Source organism: Pseudophryne corroboree, chromosome 3, assembly GCF_028390025.1.
Source record: "Pseudophryne corroboree isolate aPseCor3 chromosome 3, aPseCor3.hap2, whole genome shotgun sequence".
Classification (NCBI taxonomy): domain Eukaryota; kingdom Metazoa; phylum Chordata; class Amphibia; order Anura; family Myobatrachidae; genus Pseudophryne; species Pseudophryne corroboree.
The window spans coordinates 481813489-481833333 of record NC_086446.1 but is presented as its reverse complement, the minus strand read 5'-3'; the positions used below and the strand labels follow the sequence as shown (position 1 = coordinate 481833333).

General features: G+C 49.3%; 1 protein-coding gene across 2 annotated transcripts in view; it reads left to right on the top strand.

Annotated features, from left to right (window-relative positions):
• RGS9 (regulator of G protein signaling 9) overlaps positions 1-19845 on the top strand; it is a 353468-nt gene that overhangs the window by 43177 nt on the left and 290446 nt on the right. For both annotated transcript variants that reach the window (XM_063960843.1, XM_063960844.1), the window contains exon 2: positions 9242-9338. In XM_063960843.1, the coding sequence (XP_063816913.1) occupies positions 9242-9338 (97 nt within the window). The remainder of the gene's footprint in view (positions 1-9241; positions 9339-19845) is intronic.

Genomic DNA, 19845 nt, shown 5'->3' with positions numbered 1-19845 from the left:
AACACTATGTCCGGGGTTGCACTACACATGTTACAGCACAGAGACATTGTTCGAAATTGCATGGAAACCCATGCAATTTTGGTCGGTATTTCTTGGTCGTAAGTGGGTGAGCTACCATTCACAAGCATGATGGTGTCAGCAACTTTGTCTAAAGATGCAGTTGCACTGACCCAGGCGGCCATGGCCAGTAAGGCGTTGGGTATGCGTGACCGGCGGGATCCCGGCCGGCAGAATGTCGGCAGGGGGCGAGCGCACGTGTTCTATTCCCACTCTATGAGTGTCGTGGACATCCCTTGAGTGGGAACAGTCCTAGGCCCCCTGCCGGCATTCTGGAATGGTGACCGCCGGGGTGGTGACTACATCCCCCAGTAAGGGCAGATACAATGTCCAATGGTCTAACACCTTTTCAGTAATGTCCCTGGTCCTTAGTGAAATAATAGGCTGCATTGTCAGTGATGTCACTGGTTCCTGGTGAAGTGTTAGGCTGCCTTCTGGGGAATGTCACTGGCTCCTGGTGAAGTGTTAGGCTGCCTTCTCGGTAATGTCACTGGTTCCTGGTGAAGTGTTAGGCTGCCTTCTCGGTAATGTCACTGGATCCTGGTGAAGTGTTAGGCTGCCTTCTGGGGAATGTCACTGGCTCCTGGTGAAGTGTTAGGCTGCCTTCTCAGTAATGTCACTAGTTTCTAGTATATAGAAACCTGCATTCTCCGTGACATCACTGGGTCCTTATGAAGTGATAGACTGCACTGTCAGTGATAATGAATCCAAAGACTGTATCCCACATTTATCAAGCCTTGGGGAGTGATAAATTGCCCAGTGATAAATTACCAACCAATCAGCTCTTAACTGTCATTTTCAAACCACATGGCAGTTAGGAGCTGGTTGGTTGGTACTTTATCACCATGCAATTTATCACTTGCAAAGGCTTGACAAATCTGGGCCTACATAGGTTCACTTCAGCCCACAAAAGGAATGACTGAACTGTGTATAGGTGACAGGTACACTATCATGTGGCTTTTTCTATGTGAAGAGCTGCTGACATTACCAGCTATAAGTAAGCACAATGTTATGTTTTGTTAGAACATGCAAGGGTCAAACCCTAGACTCATAGATATCATAAATATACCCAACCTTGTGCACTGCACGCGTCTTCTTTAATTACCACCTGCAGAGCAGAGATAGGGAGGAGTAAGGGGGAGCTCAATTACCATTTTCAGGGAATTCTGTTTATAAAACCAACTTATTCTAAATGCCAAACAATTATTTTTCCCTGTGTCATATGGTTGTACTGGTCTTGAAATGAACTTGAATTACTGATGCCTTGCCCTTTCAGAGGATTACGCCCCCTCAGTGGCACACAGCGGTCTCCTTACTTGTAAGAAGTGGGTTAGGTGTGATGGGAACATGGAGTATAAATTATACATGAGAAATGCACTTTGCTCTTCTTTACTCCAGGGGAGATGGTGGGTCTAAGTGTTCTTATACTGTACTGCACCTAAACTACTTGTTTTCAAAGTGTTGAACCTGAGTGCTTATGTAGTAATAAAGAGCATTAGTTCACAAAGCTTTAGAAGCAGGGTCACTTTTCAATTGAGATATACAAAATACAAGTTGCTCATTAAATTTATTTGCTTTCACAGGTGCTTGCAACTTGGACGGGGCTATCTGGACGGGATCCTTTCAGGATCCCAGCGTTCGGGATCCTGGCTGTCAAATGGCCGATGCTAGAATGTCGACATTGATCAGAATGCCGGCGCTGTCATCCTGAATAGGATCACAATGCCGGCACCAGGATCCCGATTGAGTAAATAGCACGCCTTAAGTGACGCTGACGGGGGCCACACCTCCTCCAATAGGGTCTCCATTGGGGCTGTGCCCCCTTTTCTAGTGTGTGCATGCTGCACATGGACCCCTGCACCCTGCCAGCTTCTTAGCGGGAACACTACATACGCAGTATCGACGCAGTAATGAGGAATATCACCTCCCTGAGCGAGTCTATGGTCATGGAGACTGGCCACGGCAGTAGTGATGCTTGCTCCATGTTTCTCTGCGTATGTCATTGGTCCCTTCCTGTTAATAACTCTACACTGAAATCCTCACTGTGAGTGGCATCACAAAAGTACCTTGGCACGTGTGCATGGACAGTTGGCCGATAATCGCTCAGTTGCGTGAACATCAGCATAGCGTACAATTCTTTAGTTAGGACATTCTGAGGAAAGGGTTAACCTGCTGTAACTCAGGGAGGAACTACACCCTTTCCTCAATTAAGCACAGCTAAGGTATGAAAACCTGGTTAGATGAGTAAAGGTGCCCATCCATTAGTGCGATATAGCCCTTTCTCTGACGTCCTAGTGGATGCTGGAAACTCCGTAAGGACCATGGGGAATAGCGGCTCCGCAGGAGACTGGGCACAACTAAAGAAAGCTTTAGGACTACCTGGTGTGCACTGGCTCCTCCCTTTATGACCCTCCTCCAGACCTCAGTTAGAATTTTGTGCCCGGCCGAGCTGGATGCACACTAGGGGCTCTCCTGAGCTCCTAGAAAAGAAAGTATATTTTAGGTTTTTTATTTTCAGTGAGATCTGCTGGCAACAGACTCACTGCTACGAGGGACTTAGGGGAGAGGAACGGACCTACCTGCTTGCAGCTAGCTTGGGCTTCTTAGGCTACTGGACACCATTAGCTCCAGAGGGATCGAACACAGGCCCAGCCTCGGTCGTCCCGGAGCCGCGCCGCCGCCCCCCTTGCAGAGCCAGAAGCAAGAAGAACGTCCAGGAAATCGGCGGCAGAAGACTCCGGTCTTCATTAAGGTAGCGCACAGCAGTGCAGCTGTGCGCCATTGCTCCCTGTGCACACCACATACTCCGGTCACTGATGGGTGCAGGGCGCTGGGGGGGGGGGCGCCCTGGGCAGCAATTAGAGTACCTTAAGAGTGGCAAATCACACATAATATAGCCTAATAAGCTATATATGTGTAAAATAGCCCTGCCACATTATGTTTATAAGAGCGGGAGGTCCGCCGAAAAAGGGGCGGGGCTATCTCCCTCAGCACACTGGCGCCATTTTCTCTTCACAGTGCAGCTGGAAGACCGCTCCCCAGGCTCTCCCCTGTAGTTTTCAGGCTCAAAGGGTTAAAAAGAGAGGGGGAGCACTAAATTTAGGCGCAAATCTGTGTATTATAGCAGCTATAAGGGAGAAATCACTGTGGGTAGTGTGAATCCCTGCATTATATAGCGCTCTGGTGTGTGCTTGCATACTCTCTCTCTGTCTCCCCAAAGGACTTTGTGGGGTCCTGTCCTCAGTCAGAGCATTCCCTGTGTGTGTGCGGTGTGTCGGTACAGCTGTGTCGACATGTTTGATGAGGAGGCTTATGTGGAGGCGGAGCAGATGCCGATAAATGTGATGTCACCCCCTGCGGGGTCGACACCTGAGTGGATGGACATGTGGAAGGAATTACGTGACAGTGTCAACTCCTTACATACAAGGTTTGACGACATAGCAGATGTGGGACAGCCGGCTTCTCAGCCCGTGCCTGCCCAGGCGTCTCAAAAGCCATCAGGGGCCCTAAAACGCCCACTACCTCAGATGGCAGACACAGACGTCGACACGGATACTGACTCCAGTGTCGACGACGATGAGACTACTGTACATTCCAATAGAGCCACCTGTTACATGATTACGGCAATGAAAAATGTGTTGCACATTTCTGATATTACCCCAGGTACCACAAAAAGGGTATTATGTTTGGGGAGAAAAAAAGCTTCCAGTGGTTTTTCCCCCATCTGATGAACTAAATGTGTGAAGAAGCGTGAGTTTCCCCCGATAAGAAACTGGTAATTTCTAAAAGGTTACTAATGGCGTACCCTTTCCGGCCAGAGGATAGGTCAAGTTGGGAGACATCCCCTAGGGTGGATAAATCGCTCACACGTCTGTCAAAGAAGGTGGCACTACCGTCTCAGGACACGGCCGCCCTAAAGGAGCCTACAGATAGAATGCAGGAGGCTATCCTGAAGTCTGTATATACACACTCAGGCATTATACTGAGACCAAATGTGCAGTGCTGCAGCTGCGTGGTCAGATTCTCTGTACCTTAGACAGGGACACTATATTGCTAACCATAGAGCATATTAAAGACGCAGTCTTATACATGAGAGATGCACAGAGGGATAATTGCCGACTGGCATCTAAAATAAACGCAATGTCCATTTCTGCCAGGAACTCGGCAGTGGACAGGTGATGCTGATTCTAAAAGGCACATGGAAGTTTTGCCTTACTAGGGTGAGGAGTTGTTTGGGGATGGTCTCTCGGACCTCGTTTCCACAGCTACAGCTGGGAAATCAACATTTTGCCCCATGTTCCCTCACAGCCAAAGAAAGCACCGTATTATCAGGTACAGTCCTTTCGGCCCCAGAAAGACAAGTGGGTTAAAGGCGCGTCCTTTCTGCCCTGAGGCAGAGGTAGAGGGAAAAAGCTGCAGATACAGCCAGTTCCCAGGAACAAAAGTCCTCCCCCGCTTCCTCTAAGTCCACCGCATGACGCTGGGGCTCCACAGGCGGAGCCAGGTACGGTGGGGGCCTGTCTCAAGAATTTCAGCAACCAGTGGGCTCGCTCACGGGTGGATCCCTGGATTCTACAGGTAGTATCTCTCAGGGGTACAAGCTGGAATTCGAGACGTCTCCCCCTCGCCGTTTCCTCAAATCTGCCTTGCCGACAGCTCCCTCAGACAGGGAGGCAGTGCTGGAGGCAATTCACAAGCTGTATTCGCATCAGGTGATAGTCAAGGTACCCCTTCTTCAACAGGGACGGGGTTACTATTCCACAATGTTTGTGGTACCGAAACCGGACGGTTCGGTGAGACCCATTTTAAATTTGAAATCCTTGAACACTTATATACGAAGGTTCAAGTTCAAAATGGAATCGCTCAGGGCGGCTATTGCAAGCCTGGACGAAGGGGATTACATGGTATCACTGGACATCAAGGATGCTTACCTGCATGTCCCCATTCACCCCCCTCACCAGAAGTACCTCAGATTTGTGGTACAGGACTGTCATTACCAAACGTTGCCGTTTGGTCTGTCCACGGCACCGAGGGTATTTACCAAGGTAATGGCAGAGATGATGATACTCCTTCGAAGGAAGGGAGTTATAATTATCCCGTACTTGGACGATCTCCTTATAAAGGCGAGGTCCAGGGAACAGTTGTTGATCGGAGTAGCACTAGCTGGGGCAGTGCTACAACAGCACGGCTGGACCCTGAACATTCCGAAGTCGCAGCTGGTTCCTACAACGCGTCTACTGTTCCTGGGGATGGTTCTCGACACAGAACAGAAAAAAGTGTTTCTCCCGGAGGAGAAGGCCAAGGAGTTGTCCTCTCTAGTCAGAGACCTCCTAAAACCAAAACAGGTGTCGGTGCACCATTGCACGCGAGTCCTGGGAAAGATGGTGGCTTCTTTACGAAGCAATTCCATTCCGAGGGTTCCATGCAAGGATCTTTCAGTGGGATCTGTTGGACAAGTGGTCCGGATTGCATCTTCAGATGCATCGGCTGATAACCCTGTCTCCAAGGGCCAGGGTGTCGCTGTTGTGATGGCTGCAGAGTGCTCATCTTCCAGAGGGCCGCAGATTCGGCATACAGGACTGGGTCCTGGTGACCACGGATGCCAGCCTTCGAGGTTGGGGGGCAGTCACACAGGGAAGAAACTTCCAAGGACAATGGTCAAGTCAGGAGACTTCCCTACACATAAATATTCTGGAACTAAGGGCCATTTGCAATGCCCTAAGTCAGGCAAGACCCCTGCTTCAAAACCAGCCGGTGCTGATCTAGTCAGACAACATCACGGCGGTCGCCCATGTAAACCGACAGGGCGGCACAAGAAGCAGGATGGCAGTGGCAGAAGCCACAAGGATTCTCCGATGGGCGGAAAATCATGTGTTAGCACTGTCAGCAGTGTTCATTCCCGGAGTGGACAACTGGGAAGCAGACTTTCTCAGCAGACACGACCTCCACCCGGGAGAGTGGGGACTTCATCCAGAAGTCTTCCAAATGATTGTACACCATTGGGAAGGGCCACAGGTGGACATGATGGCATCCCGCCTCAACAAAAAAGCTAGGATGTTATTGCGCCAGGTCAAGGGACCCTCAGGCGATAGCTGTGGACGCTCTGGTAACACAGTGGGTGTACCAGTCGGTGTATGTGTTCCTTCCTCTGCCTCTCGTACCCAGGGTACTGAGAATGATAAGAAGGAGAGGAGTAGGAGCTAGACTCGTGGTTCCGGATTGGCCAAGAAGATCTTGGTACCCAGAACTTCAAGAAATTATCTCAGAGGACCCATGGCCTCTGCCGCTCAGACAGGACCTGCTGCAGCAGGGGCCCTGTCTGTTCCAAGACTTACCGCCGCTGCGTTTGACGGCATGGCGGTTGAATACCGGATCCTAAAAGAAAGGGCATTCTGGATAAAGTCATTCCTACGCTGATTAAAGCTAGGAAAGATGTGACCGCAAAATATTATCACCGCATATGGCGAAAATATGTTGCTTAGTGTGAGGCCAGGTAGGCCCCAACGGAGGAATTTCAACTGGGTCGATTTCTGCACTTCCTACAGTCAGGAGTGACTATGGGCCTAAAATGGGTTCCAGTAAGGTCCAGTTTTCGGCTCTGTCCATTTTCTTCCAAAAAGAACTGGCTTCATTGCCTGAAGTACAGACTTTTGTTAAGGGAGGGCTGCATATTCAGCCCCCGTTTGTGCCTCCAGTGACACCGTGGGATCTCAACGTGGTGTTGGATTTCCTGAAGTCGCATTGGTTTGAACCACTTAAATCCGTGGAGCTAAAATACCTCACGTGGACAGTGGTCATGCTGTTGGCCTTGGCGTCGGCCAGGCGTGTATCAGAATTGGCGACTTTGTCATGCAAATGCCCTTATCTGATTTTTCATAAGGATAGGGTGGAATTGAGGACTCGTTCCCAATTTCTCCCAAAGGTGGTTTCAGCTTTTCATTTGAACCAGCCTATTGTGGTGCCTGAGGCTACTCGTGACTTGGAGGATTCCAAGTTGCTGGACGTAGTCCGGGCCCTAAAAATCTATGTTTCCAGGACAGCTGGAGTCAGAAAGACTGACTCGCTATTTATCCTGCATGCACCCAACAAGTTGGGTACGCCTGCTTCAAAGCAGACTATTGCTCGCTGGATCTGTAGCACGATTCAACTTGCACATTCTGCGGCTGGACTGCCGCATCCTAAATCTGCAAAAGTCCATTCCACGAGGAAGGTGGGCTCTTTTTGGGCGGCTGCCCGAGGGGTCTCGGCTTTACAACTTTGCCGAGCAGCTACTTGGTCGGGGTCAAGCACATTTGCTAAATTCTACAAGTTTGATACCCTGGCTGAGGAGGACCTAGAGTTCGCTCATTCGGTGCTGCAGAGTCATCCGCACTCTCCCACCCGTTTGGGAGCTTTGGTATAATCCCCATGGTCCTTACGGAGTTCCCAGCATCCACTAGGACGTCAGAGAAAATAAGATTTTACTCACCGGTAAATCTATTTCTCGTAGTCCGTAGTGGATGCTGGGCGCCCGTCCCAAGTGCGGATTGTCTGCAATACTTGTGTATAGTTATTGTTTAACTAAAGGGTTATTGTTGAGCCATCTGTTGAGAGGCTCAGTTATATTTCATACTGTTAACTGGGTATAGTATTACGAGTTATACGGTGTGATTGGTGTGGCTGGTATGAGTCTTACCCGGGATTCAAAATCCTTTCCTTATTGTGTCAGCTCTTCCGGGCACAGTATCCTAACTGAGGTCTGGAGGAGGGTCATAGAGGGAGGAGCCAGTGCACACCAGGTAGTCCTAAAGCTTTCTTTAGTTGTGCCCAGTCTCCTGCGGAGCCGCTATTCCCCATGGTCCTTACGGAGTTCCCAGCATCCACTACGGACTACGAGAAATAGATTTACCGGTGAGTAAAATCTTATTTTTTTCACACGATTTCGACCCACTGGGCCGACAAATTGTGTGAAAAGTGTCACATCGTATGTGTTTTACCTCCGATTCCGATGCGAGGTCCCACGTGCATCGGATCAGATCCAGTGATCGTCATGGCTGCCACAAGGATTTGTTGGATCCCGCAGCCATGACTGGGATCGGATACAATGCATCGAATGCAAAAGGACCGCATACGATGTATCATAGGCGATCCAGCCACCCTGGAGCTGCCAGGTGAGTTAGCGGAGTATCGCATGCAAGGTTCACATGTGATACCTCACACTAGTCGATGGGCACCTTTAGTCATGGGGATTGTGAGGGAGAAGTTGCAACTTTGGCAGCTCTCTCTATGCTGGACAATCTGAACCCTGACTTTGCTGTGATGTGAATACTCTGCTCATTTGTATTACTGTTTCATGTAAACTGAACTATTGTACCTGAACGCTTGTTGGCACCCTGTGTAAGAGCCACTGGCTCTGCCTTTCAGCCTAGAATAAAAGCTTACTTGTTTGAAACACCTCAGTCTCCCATTGGTCATCCCGCTACAGTACCTAACGGCGCTCCACAGCCTGCAGGGTGCAGTAGCACTACTGGCTTCAGGGTGTTTTTCCAGGCATCCTGCAGCCCACATGCAGGTGCCGTTGTACAACGATGGCGCCGCACCTGCCCCTAGTTATGTCCCTGCTGGTAGCTAACGTTGTCTTCAGTCTCTGTGATGTCTTCAGACACTGTGGCATGCGGGTGGGAAGGCACAGGCAGGCTGTTTTAGCAGGGCGCGACGCTCTGCTAAAACACCCTAATGTGAACACTACACTTAGGTGTGGGGTTTACTGTGTGGGTAAAAGGCTAAATAATTGAATAGCTCTATGTGTTAAAACCAGAGCTTTGACTTCGCTCTTAATTGAATATGCCTCAATATTTAGGGTTCTGTTATAAATTTAGAAGCTAGATACTTTGGAGAATCAATGATGAGACTTTGCTATACAGATCCATGCATTCATTGGACCATACATAGTTTAGACTCAAGAACAGTGCAGCGTTAATCACATCATACACATCATAACAAGAGCAGTTAGAAAGTGTGCATCCTATGTGCCCTAATATTTGTAATTTAATCATTGCCTCCTTTTAACTCACTTACCTTTGTTTAGGCAGGATGTCTTTGAATGATTAACTGAGAGAAATGCTGCTTGGCTTAGATAGATATAGAAGAATGGAAGACGGACCTGTTCATCATAGACATTAATCTATTGTGTCATGTTTTTCAGATTGAAGCTCTGCTACTAGAGATGCAGGACATGGAGACCGGTATTAAGATGCACACACAGAGGCTGATGATCACCACTATTCCTCATGCAATCACAGGTATTTTATTCATATTACTTTATATAGAAAGCACTGATTTAACCTGTCTGTTAACATGTATGAGCAGTAGAATATCTGCAACAGCAAAACACTGGGCTGCCATCAGGAATCATGGAGCCCAGTACTAGTGAATGATGCCCCCGCCCCAAGGCAGTATGTACTACTTTTCAGGCAGGCCCATTAAGCAAGTGAGGCCCAGTTAGTGTTGGTGGAAATGTGTGTACAGGGTTGATGTACACCCCAGCGGATACCTTACAACCTGGTTACTTAACCAGTGGAGTAGTATTATTGAAGATAAAGCAGGTACTGCGGAATTCAATGTCATATACACTGGAAGCTTGAGCGGCTTGGTTTGTTATACAGTTCACCAGCCGTTGAGTGTATGTAGGTACCGGGTAGCAGTGCAGTATGCTGGCGATGCTTCTGTAACGGAGGGTTAACATGGGTCGCATTGAAGCTAAAGGGAAGACTGTCTCAGGATGGCTCCGCACATGATCCGGAGTAGTCTTGGTGGCCATCTTGCTACAGGCAATGAAACTTCCCTGAAGGAGGAGCAGGACTACGCAGTCTCCACTGTAGTGCAGTTAGCTTTTAACAAGTTTGTCTCCTTTGCCTCTCTTTAATACGTCTCTTTGAATGTCTATTATCCTGGCTGCAAACTGTATCAAAGGACTGTCTGTGAATGAGAAGAATTTCACGACCTGCATTGCCAGCAGGCCCCCTACATCAGCCTGGGCATCTTACATCTGTGTCCCCTAAACCTCATCTGATTGTGGCCCTGCCATATACCAGAATACAGCCCCCTGCACTGTGTATTAGAATACCGATCCCTGCACCTCACATAATAGTAGTGCTCCCCACCACCCCACACCTGAATATAGCCGTCCTGCACCTCAGATCAGCACCTGTGCACCAACAATAAAATAAATAAGAAGAATTGGTTCAGCAGAAACATAAAAAATGTACTTACCCTACCAATCCTGACTGCCTGTCATTCCTGACTCTCAGCCTGCTGGTGCTCTGATATCTGCCAAAGAGTACAGGAATACAGTTGTGACTGGACCGCGCCTTTCATGATGCAGCCGGTGCATCCTATTGTACCGCGCCAGATCATTCAAGAGGGCCATCAGCACTATCCGCAGTGGAGCTGTCACCACAGGATCAGAGGACAGAACGTGACCCCACCACTACCACCCTTCCTCTATTTTGCAACAGCGGGCCCCCTGTCCCATGTGGCACCCTGAGAAGAAGCTTAGTGCTGATGCGCTGTGTCTCTCCACCAGCCAGCTCCAGTGAGCATGTGCAATATCTTGCTACTCTCGTGAGATCTCACTTGCAGCCCATGTCCGACAGCCGGGGACAGAGCTGTCCCTGGCTGTAGTGTATGGGCAACAACACCTGCAGCTGTCGAAATCGACAGTTGCAGGTATTGAAACGGTCAGTTCAACTGTCCGTTCATATATTGCCCTGCATATCGGCGTGCTGTCTTTTAGCACTGTCAATCAGCCCACACCGCCGCTGATACTACTCCCCCCCCCCCCCCCCCATAACAACAATTGATACATCTACTCCTCTGCACGTAGTGTTGTGAGATCAGGTTGTACTTGCTCTGTACCTCATTGCTGCTTGTTCTGCTTTTCTTAGCTGTATGGTTTTATTATATAATATACTAGCTGAATACCCGTGCTTCGCTACGGAATTTGAAGCATAATCACAAAGAGATGAAAAGCGATGGTATTTAAGCAAATTTAAAACTGCTTTTAATTTTTTTTTACATATAAAACACAAAACTACACAGTTAATCACAGAAGATCAGCAATTAGATTTAAAACAGGACATGGTCCGCCCGCCGCTGCCAATCTTTGTCAGGCCGCACCTCCGGATGGGCCTTCCCCGGATTGATGCTGTCAAAAGTCTGGCACTGAGGAAGATAATCCGCCTCCTTCTGTGCCCCGTCCCGCCTCTGATGCTGCCCTGCTCAGTGCTGTAAATGCTGGGACAACAGGCCAAGCTCCGCCCGCTGTATGTTAAATATGTAAGGTTTGCAGGGATAGGCTGACTCTATTCCAAAGGGCCCTAGGTCTCCTTGCTTAGCAACACACTCTCCTTAGGGCTCCTCCTTTGAGGTAAAAAGGTAAAGATTTTCGTACTGGGAGAGCTGTCAGTACCCTTTACACAGCAGATAAGCAGTTGCTGACTATCAAGTTTTCCTTTAATGCATTTAAGAGTCAAAATATCTATGGGGGTAATTCAGACCTGATCGTAGCAGCAAATTTGTTAGCAATTGGGCAAAACCAGGGGGGTAATTCTAAGTTGATCGCAGCAGGATTTTTGTTAGCAGTTGGGCGAAACCATGTGCACTGCAGGGGAGGCAGATATAGCATGTGCAGAGAGAGTTATAGGGGTTAATTCTGAGTTGATCGCAGCAGGAACTTTGGCCCTCATTCCGAGTTGTTCGCTCGCTGCTATTTTTAGCAGAATTGCTAATAGGCTAAAATCCGGCAGTTCTGCGCATGCGTATGCACAGCAGGGCGCACGCGCTAAGCAATTTTACACAAAACTATGCTATTTTACTCACGGACGAACAAAGCTTTTCAATCGCTCTGCTGATTGTAGTGTGATTGACAGGAAGTGGGTGTTTCTGGGTGGAAACTGGCCAGTTTCAGGGAGTGTGCTAAAAAACGCAGGCGTGCCAGGTAAAAACGCAGGAGTGCCTGGAGAAACGGAGGAGTGGCTGGCCGGACGCTGGGCGTGTTTGTGACGTCAAACCAGGAACTAAACGGACTGAGGTGATCGCAATCTAGGAGTAGGTCTAGGGCTACTCAGAAACTGCAAGGAAATACTTAATAGCAGAATTGCTAATCTTTCGTTAGCAATTCTGCTATGCTAAAATACACTCCCAGAGGGCGGCGGCTTTGTGTTTGCATTTCTGCTAAAAGTAACTAGCGAGCGAACAACTCTGAATGAGGGCCTTTGTTAGCAGTTGGGCAAAACTATGGTGGTCATTCCGAGTTGTTCGCTCGTTGCCGATTTTCTCTATATTGCGATTAGTCACTTACTGCGCATGCGCAATGTTCGCAGAGCGCATGCGCTTAGTTATTTTACTCAAAAGTTAGGTATTTTACTCACGGCATTACAAGGTTTTTTCTTCGTTCTGCTGATCGTAGTGTGATTGACAGGAAGTGGGTGTTTCTGGGCGGAAACTGCTCGTTTTATGGGAGTGTGTGAAAAAACGCTGCCGTTTCTGGGAAAAACGCGGGAGTGGCTGGAGAAACGGGGGAGTGTCTGGGCGAACGCTGGGTGTGTTTGTGACGTCAAACCAGGAACGACAAGCACTGAACTGATCGCACTGGAAGAGTAAGTCTCAAGCTACTCAGAAACTGCAAAGAAAAATCTTTTTGCAATATTGCGAATACTTCGTTCGCAATTCTGCTAAGCTAAGATTCACTCCCAGAGGGCGGCGGCTTAGCGTGTGCACTGCTGCGAAATAGCGGCTAGCGAGCGAACAACTCGGAATGAGGGCCTATGTGCACTGCAGGGGAGGCAGATATAACATGTGCAGAGAGAGTTAGAGTTGGGTGGGTTCTTTTGTTTCTGTGCAGGGTAAATACTGGCTGCTTTAATTTTTACACTGCAATTTAGATTGCAGATTGAAAACACCCCACCCAAATCTAACTCTCTCTGCACATGTTATATCTGCCTCCCCTGCAGTGCACATGGTTTTGCTCAACTGCTAACAAAGGGGGTCATACCGAGTTAATCGCTAGCTGCCGTTGGTCGCAGCGATCAGGCTAAAAATCGGCATTTCTGCGCATGCGTATGGGCCGCAGTGCGCACGCGCAACGTACTTTCACAAAACACTGTGTAGTTTCACACAAGGTCTAGCCACTCTTTTCAGGCGCACTGCTGATCGTTGAGTGATTGACAGGAAGTGGGTGTTTCTGGGTGGTAACTGACGGTTTTCCGGGAGTGTGCTAAAAAATGCAGGCGTGTCAGGCAAAAATGCAGGTGTGCCTGGAGAAACGGGGGAGTGGCTGGCCGAACGCAGTGCGTGTTTGTGACGTCAAAACAGGAACTAAACAGACTGAAGTGATCGCAAGGAAGGAGTAGTTCTGCAGCTACTCTGAAACTGCTTGAAAATATTTTGCCGCCGTTCTGCGATCCTTTCGGTCGCACTTCTGCTAAGATACACTCCCAGAGGGCGGCGGCTTAGCGTTTGCACTACTGCTAAAAGCAGCTAGCGAGCGATCAACTCGGAATGAGGGCCAAAGTTCCTGCTGCGATCAACTCAGAATTGCCCCCATAGGCCCTACACACTGGGCGATCTGACTCAAAGATAAGAACGATCTCGTTCATTAATGAACGAGATACCGTTCATATCTTTGAGTGTGGAGGCACAAGCGATGAACAATGCGCGGCCCCGCGCTTGTTCATCGCTGGTGTCCCGTCTGCTGTGCATGCAGGCCAATATGGACGATCTCGTCCATATTTGCCTGCACTTCTGCGGAGCCGTGTGCGGAGCCCCCGCGTCGCCCGTTGGCCGTATCCGCCGTCGGGCAGCTCGGTGGCAGATCGTTTAATGTGCAGGGCCCTTTAGATTTGGGTTGGGTGTGTTCAATCCGAAATCTAAATTGCAGTGTAAAAATAAAAGAAGCCAGTATTTACCCTGCACAGAAACAAAATAACCCACCCAAATCTAACTCTCTCTGGAAATGTTATTTCTCTTACGTCCTAGAGGATGCTGGGGACTCCGTAAGGACCATGGGGTATAGACGGGGTCTACAGGAAACATGGGCACTCTAAGACTTTAGATGGGTGTGAACTGGCTCTTCCCTCTATGCCCTCCTCCAGACCTCAGTTAGATCCTGTGCCCAGAGGAGACTGGATGCACTGGAGGGGAGCTCTACTGAGTTTCTCTGAAAAGACTTTTGTTAGGTTTTTTATTTTCAGGGAGCACTGCTGGCAACAGGCTCCCTGCTTCGTGGGACTGAGGGGAGAGAAGCAGACCTACTTTACTGATAGGCTCTGCTTCTTAGGCTACTGGACACCATTAGCTCCAGAGGGTCGGAACACAGGTGTCGTCCTTGCTGTTCGTCCCGGAGCCGCGCCGCCGTCCTCCTCACAGAGCCGGTAGATAGAAGCCGGGTAAGTATATAAAGTAAGAAGACAACAAAGGCGGCAGAAGACTTCAGTTCTTCAGAGAGGTACCGCGTAGCGGTCGCGCTACGCGCCATTGCTCCCACAACACACACAGGCACAGCAAGGGTGCAGGGCCCAGGGAGGGCGCCCTGGACAGCAATAATTACCTCGCATAACACTGGCACCATTGTTAGATACTGCGGAGGCAGTTTATTATAAAACCCCCGCCAGTATAAAAAAATGAGCGGGACCGAAGCCCGCCGTTGAGGGGGCGGGGCTTGATCCTCCAGCACTAACCAGCGCCATTTTCTCCACAGCACACTGCAGAGAAGCTGCTCCCGGACTCTCCCCTGCTGAACCAAGTAACAGGGGACAAAAAACGAGGGGTGGGCACATTTATTTGGCGCAAATCATATATATAAAAAAGCGCTGTATAGGCTGGGACTGTGTTTTCAGTGTCTAGTGGCGCTGGGTGTGTGCTGGCATACTCTCTCTCTGTCTCTCCAAAGGGCCTTATTGGAGGGCTGTCCCCTTCATATATCCCAGTGTGTGTGGGGGTGTCAGTATGTGTGTGTCGACATGTCTGAAGTGGAAGGCTCGTCTAGGGAGGATGCAGAGCAGATGGTGGTGGTGTCTCCGTCGGCACAGCCGACACCTGATTGGTTGGACATGTGGAATGTGTTAAATGCTAATGTGACTTTATTACATAAGAGATTAGGATAAGGACAAAGCAGGGAGTCAATCCATGGCTTTGACTGTGTCACAAGACCCTTCAGGGTCCTATAAACGTCCCTTTTCCCAGGTAGCAGAGACTGATACCGACACGGATTCTGACTCCAGTGTCGACTATGATGGTGCGAGGTTGCACCCAAGAGTGGCCAAGAGTATTTAATATATGATTATTGCAATAAAAGATGTATTACATATCACAGAGGACCCTTCTGTCCCTGACACGAGGGTCTGCATGTTTAAGGGAAAGAAACCTGAGGTAACGATTCCCCCATCTCATGAGCTGGACGCTTTATTTGAAAAGGCTTGGGAAACTCCAGACAAGAGACTGCAGGTTCCCAAGAGAATTATTATGGCGTATCCTTTCCCCTCAAAGGACAGGTTATGGTGGGAATCCTCGCCCACGGTGGACAAGGCCTTGACGCGCTTATCCAAAAAGGTGGCGCTACCGTCCCCGGACACGGCGGCCCTAAAGGATCCTGCGGATCGCAGGCAGGTAACTACCTTAAAATCAATTTACGCGCATACGGGAGCCCTACTCAGGCCTGCAGTAGCGTCGGCAGGGGTTGGTAGCGCAATTGCAGCGTGGGTAGGTAACTTGTCATCTGACATTGACACCTTAAATAAGGATAGTATTTTGTTGACTTTGGGTCACATTAAGGACGCAGCGTTATATATGAGAGAGGCTGCAAGAGATATTGGGCTGTTGGGTTCAAGAGCCAATGCCATGGCAGTTTCTGCTAGAAGGTCCCTGTGAACCCGTCAATGGACAGGTGATGCTGATTCAAAGAGACATATGGAGGCTTTGCCTTACATGGGTGAAGTTTTATTTGGGGAGGGCCTCGCAGACCTGGTTTCCACAGCTACCGCGGGCAAGTCTTCTTTTTTGCCTTATGTTCCCCCACAGCAAAAGAAAACACCTCAATACCAGATGCAGTCCTTTCGGTCGCATAAGTTCAGAAAGGGTCGGGGCTCTTCCTTCCTCGCCAGAGGTAGAGGGAAAAGAACACCAGCTATAGCTAGTTCCCAGGAACAAAAATCCTCCCCGGCCTCTACAAAATCCACCGCATGACGCTGGGGCTCCGCTGCGGGAGTCCGCACCGGTGGGGGCACGTCTTCATCTCTTCAGCCAGGTCTGGGTTCAATCGGATCTGGATCCTTGGGTGATCGAAATTGTATCCCAAGGCTACAAACTGGAGTTCGAAGATGTGCCTCCACACTGATTTTTCAAATCGACCTTACCAGCTTCTCCCCCAGAGAGGGAAACAGTTTCAGCTGCCATACAAAAACTGTGTCAACAGCAGGTGATTATCAAGGTTCCCCTAGGGCAACAGGGGAAAGGGTTTTATTCAACCCTGTTTGTGGTCCCGAAGCCGGATGGCTCGGTCAGACCAATTCTGAATCTAGAATCCCTAAACCTATATTTGAAAAGGTTCAAATTCAAGATGGAATCTCTCCGGGCAGTGATCTCCAGCCTCGAAGGGGGGGATTTTATGGTGTCACTAGACATAAAGGATGCTTACCTTCATGTCCCCATATATCCTCCTCATCAGGCGTACCTGAGATTCGCTGTACAGGATTGTCATTACCAGTTTCAGACGTTGCCGTTTGGGCTTTCCACGGGCCCGAGAATTTTCACCAAGGTAATGGCGGAAATAATGGTGCTCCTGCGCAAGCAGGGGGTCACAATTATCCCATACTTGGACGATCTCCTGATAAAGGCAAGATCAAGAGATCAGTTACTAAAGAGCGTGTCTCTCTCCCTGAGAGTACTACAACAACTTGGCTGGATTCTAAATCTACCGAAGTCGCAGTTGGTTCCGACAACTGGGCTGTCATTTTTGGGCATGGTTCTGGACACAGAAAAAAAGAGGGTTTTTCTCCCAATGGAAAAAGCCCAGGAACTCCAGAGCATGGTCAAGGACCTGCTGAAACCAAAAATAGTGTCAGTTCATCAATGCACTCGAGTATTGGGAAAAATGGTGGTGGCCTACGAGGCCATTCCGTTCGGCAGGTTCCATGCAAGAACTTTTCAGTGGGACCTTCTGGACAAGTGGTCAGGGTCCCATCTACAGATACATCAGAGGATAAGCCTGTCCCCCAAGGCCAGGGTCTCTCTCCTGTGGTGGCTCCAGAGTGCTCACCTTCTAGAGGGTCGCAGGTTCGGCATTCAAGATTGGGTTCTTGTGACCACGGACGCGAGCCTCCGAGGATGGGGAGCTGTCACACAATGAAGAAATTTTCAGGGAATATGGTCAAGCCAGGAGGCTTGTCTACTCATCAATGTGCTGGAATTAAGGGCCATATACAACGGCCTGCAACAGGCGGAGAGTTTTCTTTGCAACCTACCCGTTCTGATCCAATCAGACAACGTCACAGCCGTGGCGCATGTAGACCGCCAGGGCGGGACAAGGAGCAGAGCAGCAATGGCAGAAGCCACCAGGATTCTTCGCTGGGCGGAAAGTCATGTAAGCGCTCTGTCAGCTGTCTTCATTCGGGGAGTGGACAACTGGGAAGCAGACTTCCTCAGCAGACGCGATCTCCATCCAGGAGAGTGGGGACTTCATCAAGAGGTCTTTGCAGAGATAACAAGTCGTTGGGGACTTCCTCAAATAGACATGATGGCGTCACGCCTCAACAAAAAGCTTTGGACGTATTGTTCCAGGTCAAGGGACCCTCAGGCAGTGGCGGTGGACGCACTAGTGACTCTGTGGGTGTTTCAGTCGGTCTATGTGTTCCCTCCACTTCCACTCATCTCAAAAATATTGAGAATCATAAGACGAACAAGAGTGCAGACAATACTCATTGTTCCAGATTGGCCTAAAAGGGCCTGGTATTCCTATCTTCAGGAAATGATCGCGGAAGATCCGTGGCCTCTTCCTCCCAGGGAGGACATGTTGCAACAGGGGCCCTGTGTGTTCCAAGACTTACCGCGGTTACGTTTGACGGCATGGCGGTTGAACACCAAATCCTAGCTAGGAAAGGTAATCAAGGGGGAAGTCATCCCTACTCTAATCAAAGCTAGGAAGGAGGTAACGGCGAAGCATTATCACCGGTTCTGGAGGAAATATATTTCTTGGTGTGAGGCCAAGCATGCTCCTACGGAAGATTTTCAGCTGGGGCGTTTTCTCCACTTTCTACAGACAGGAGTGGATATGGGCCTTAAGTTAGGCTCCATTAAGGTGCAGATTTCGGCCTTATCTATATTCTTTCAGAAGGAATTGGCTTCTCTCCCAGAAGTCCAGACTTTTGTAAAGGGAGTGCTGCACATCCAACCTCCTTTTGTGCCCCCAGTGGCACCGTGGGACCTTAACGTGGTGTTACGGTTCCTTAAATCACACTGGTTTGAACCTCTTCAAACGGTGGAGTTAAAATTTCTCACTTGGAAAGTGGTCATGTTGTTGGCCTTGGCATCTGCGAGGCGGGTGTCCGAATTGGCGGCTTTGTCTCACAAGAGCCCCTATCTGATTTTCCATGTGGATCGAGCGGAGTTGAGAACTCGTCCTCAATTTCTACCAAAGGTGGTTTCGTCGTTCCATATGAACCAACCTATTGTGGTACCTGTGGCTACGGGTGACTTGGAGGATTCCAAGTCCCTCGATGTAGTCAGGGCCTTAAAAATTTATGTAGCCGGGACGGCTCGGGTTAGGAAAACAGAGGCACTGTTTGTCCTGTATGCGGCCAACAAGGTTGGCGCTCCTGCTTCTAAGCAGACTATTGCTCGCTGGATCTGTAACACGATTCAGCAGGCTCATTCTACGGCTGGATTGCCGTTACCAAATTCGGTAAAAGCCCATTCCACTAGGAAAGTGGGCTCTTCTTGGGCGGCTGCCCGAGGCGTCTTGGCGTTACAGCTTTGCCGAGCAGCTACTTGGTCGGGTTCAAACACTTTTGCAAAATTCTACAAGTTTGATACCCTGGCTGATGAGGACCTCATGTTTGCTCAATCGGTGCTGCAGAGTCATCCGCACTTTCCCGCCCGGTCTGGAGCTTTGGTATAATCCCCATGGTCCTTACGGAGTCCCCAGCATCCTCTAGGACGTAAGAGAAAATAAGATTTTAAACCTACCGGTAAATCTTTTTCTCCTAGTCCGTAGAGGATGCTGGGCGCCCGTCCCAGTGCGGACAATTTCTGCAAGGCTTGTATATAGTTGTTGCTTACATAAGGGTTGTGATCAGTCTCTGGCTGATGCTGTTTTATTCATACTGTTAACTGGTTTGGTATATTCCATGTTGTACGGTGTGTATGGTGTGGGCTGGTATGTATCTCGCCCTTAGATTAACAAAAATCCTTTCCTCGTACTGTCAGTCTCCTCTGGGCACAGTTCTTTAACTGAGGTCTGGAGGAGGGGCATAGAGGGAGGAGCCAGTTCACACCCATCTAAAGTCTTAGAGTGCCCATGTCTCCTGCGGAGCCCATCTATACCCCATGGTCCTTACGGAGTCCCCAGCATCCTCTACGGACTAGGAGAAAAAGATTTACCGGTAGGTTTAAAATCTTATTATCTGCCACACCTGCAGTGCACATGGGGGCTAATTCTGACCTGATCGTAGCCGTGCAATCAGCCACCCTGACATGCGGTGGGACGCCCAACAGAGGACTAGTCTGTCCCACATGCCCCGCACAAGTACAAAAGCA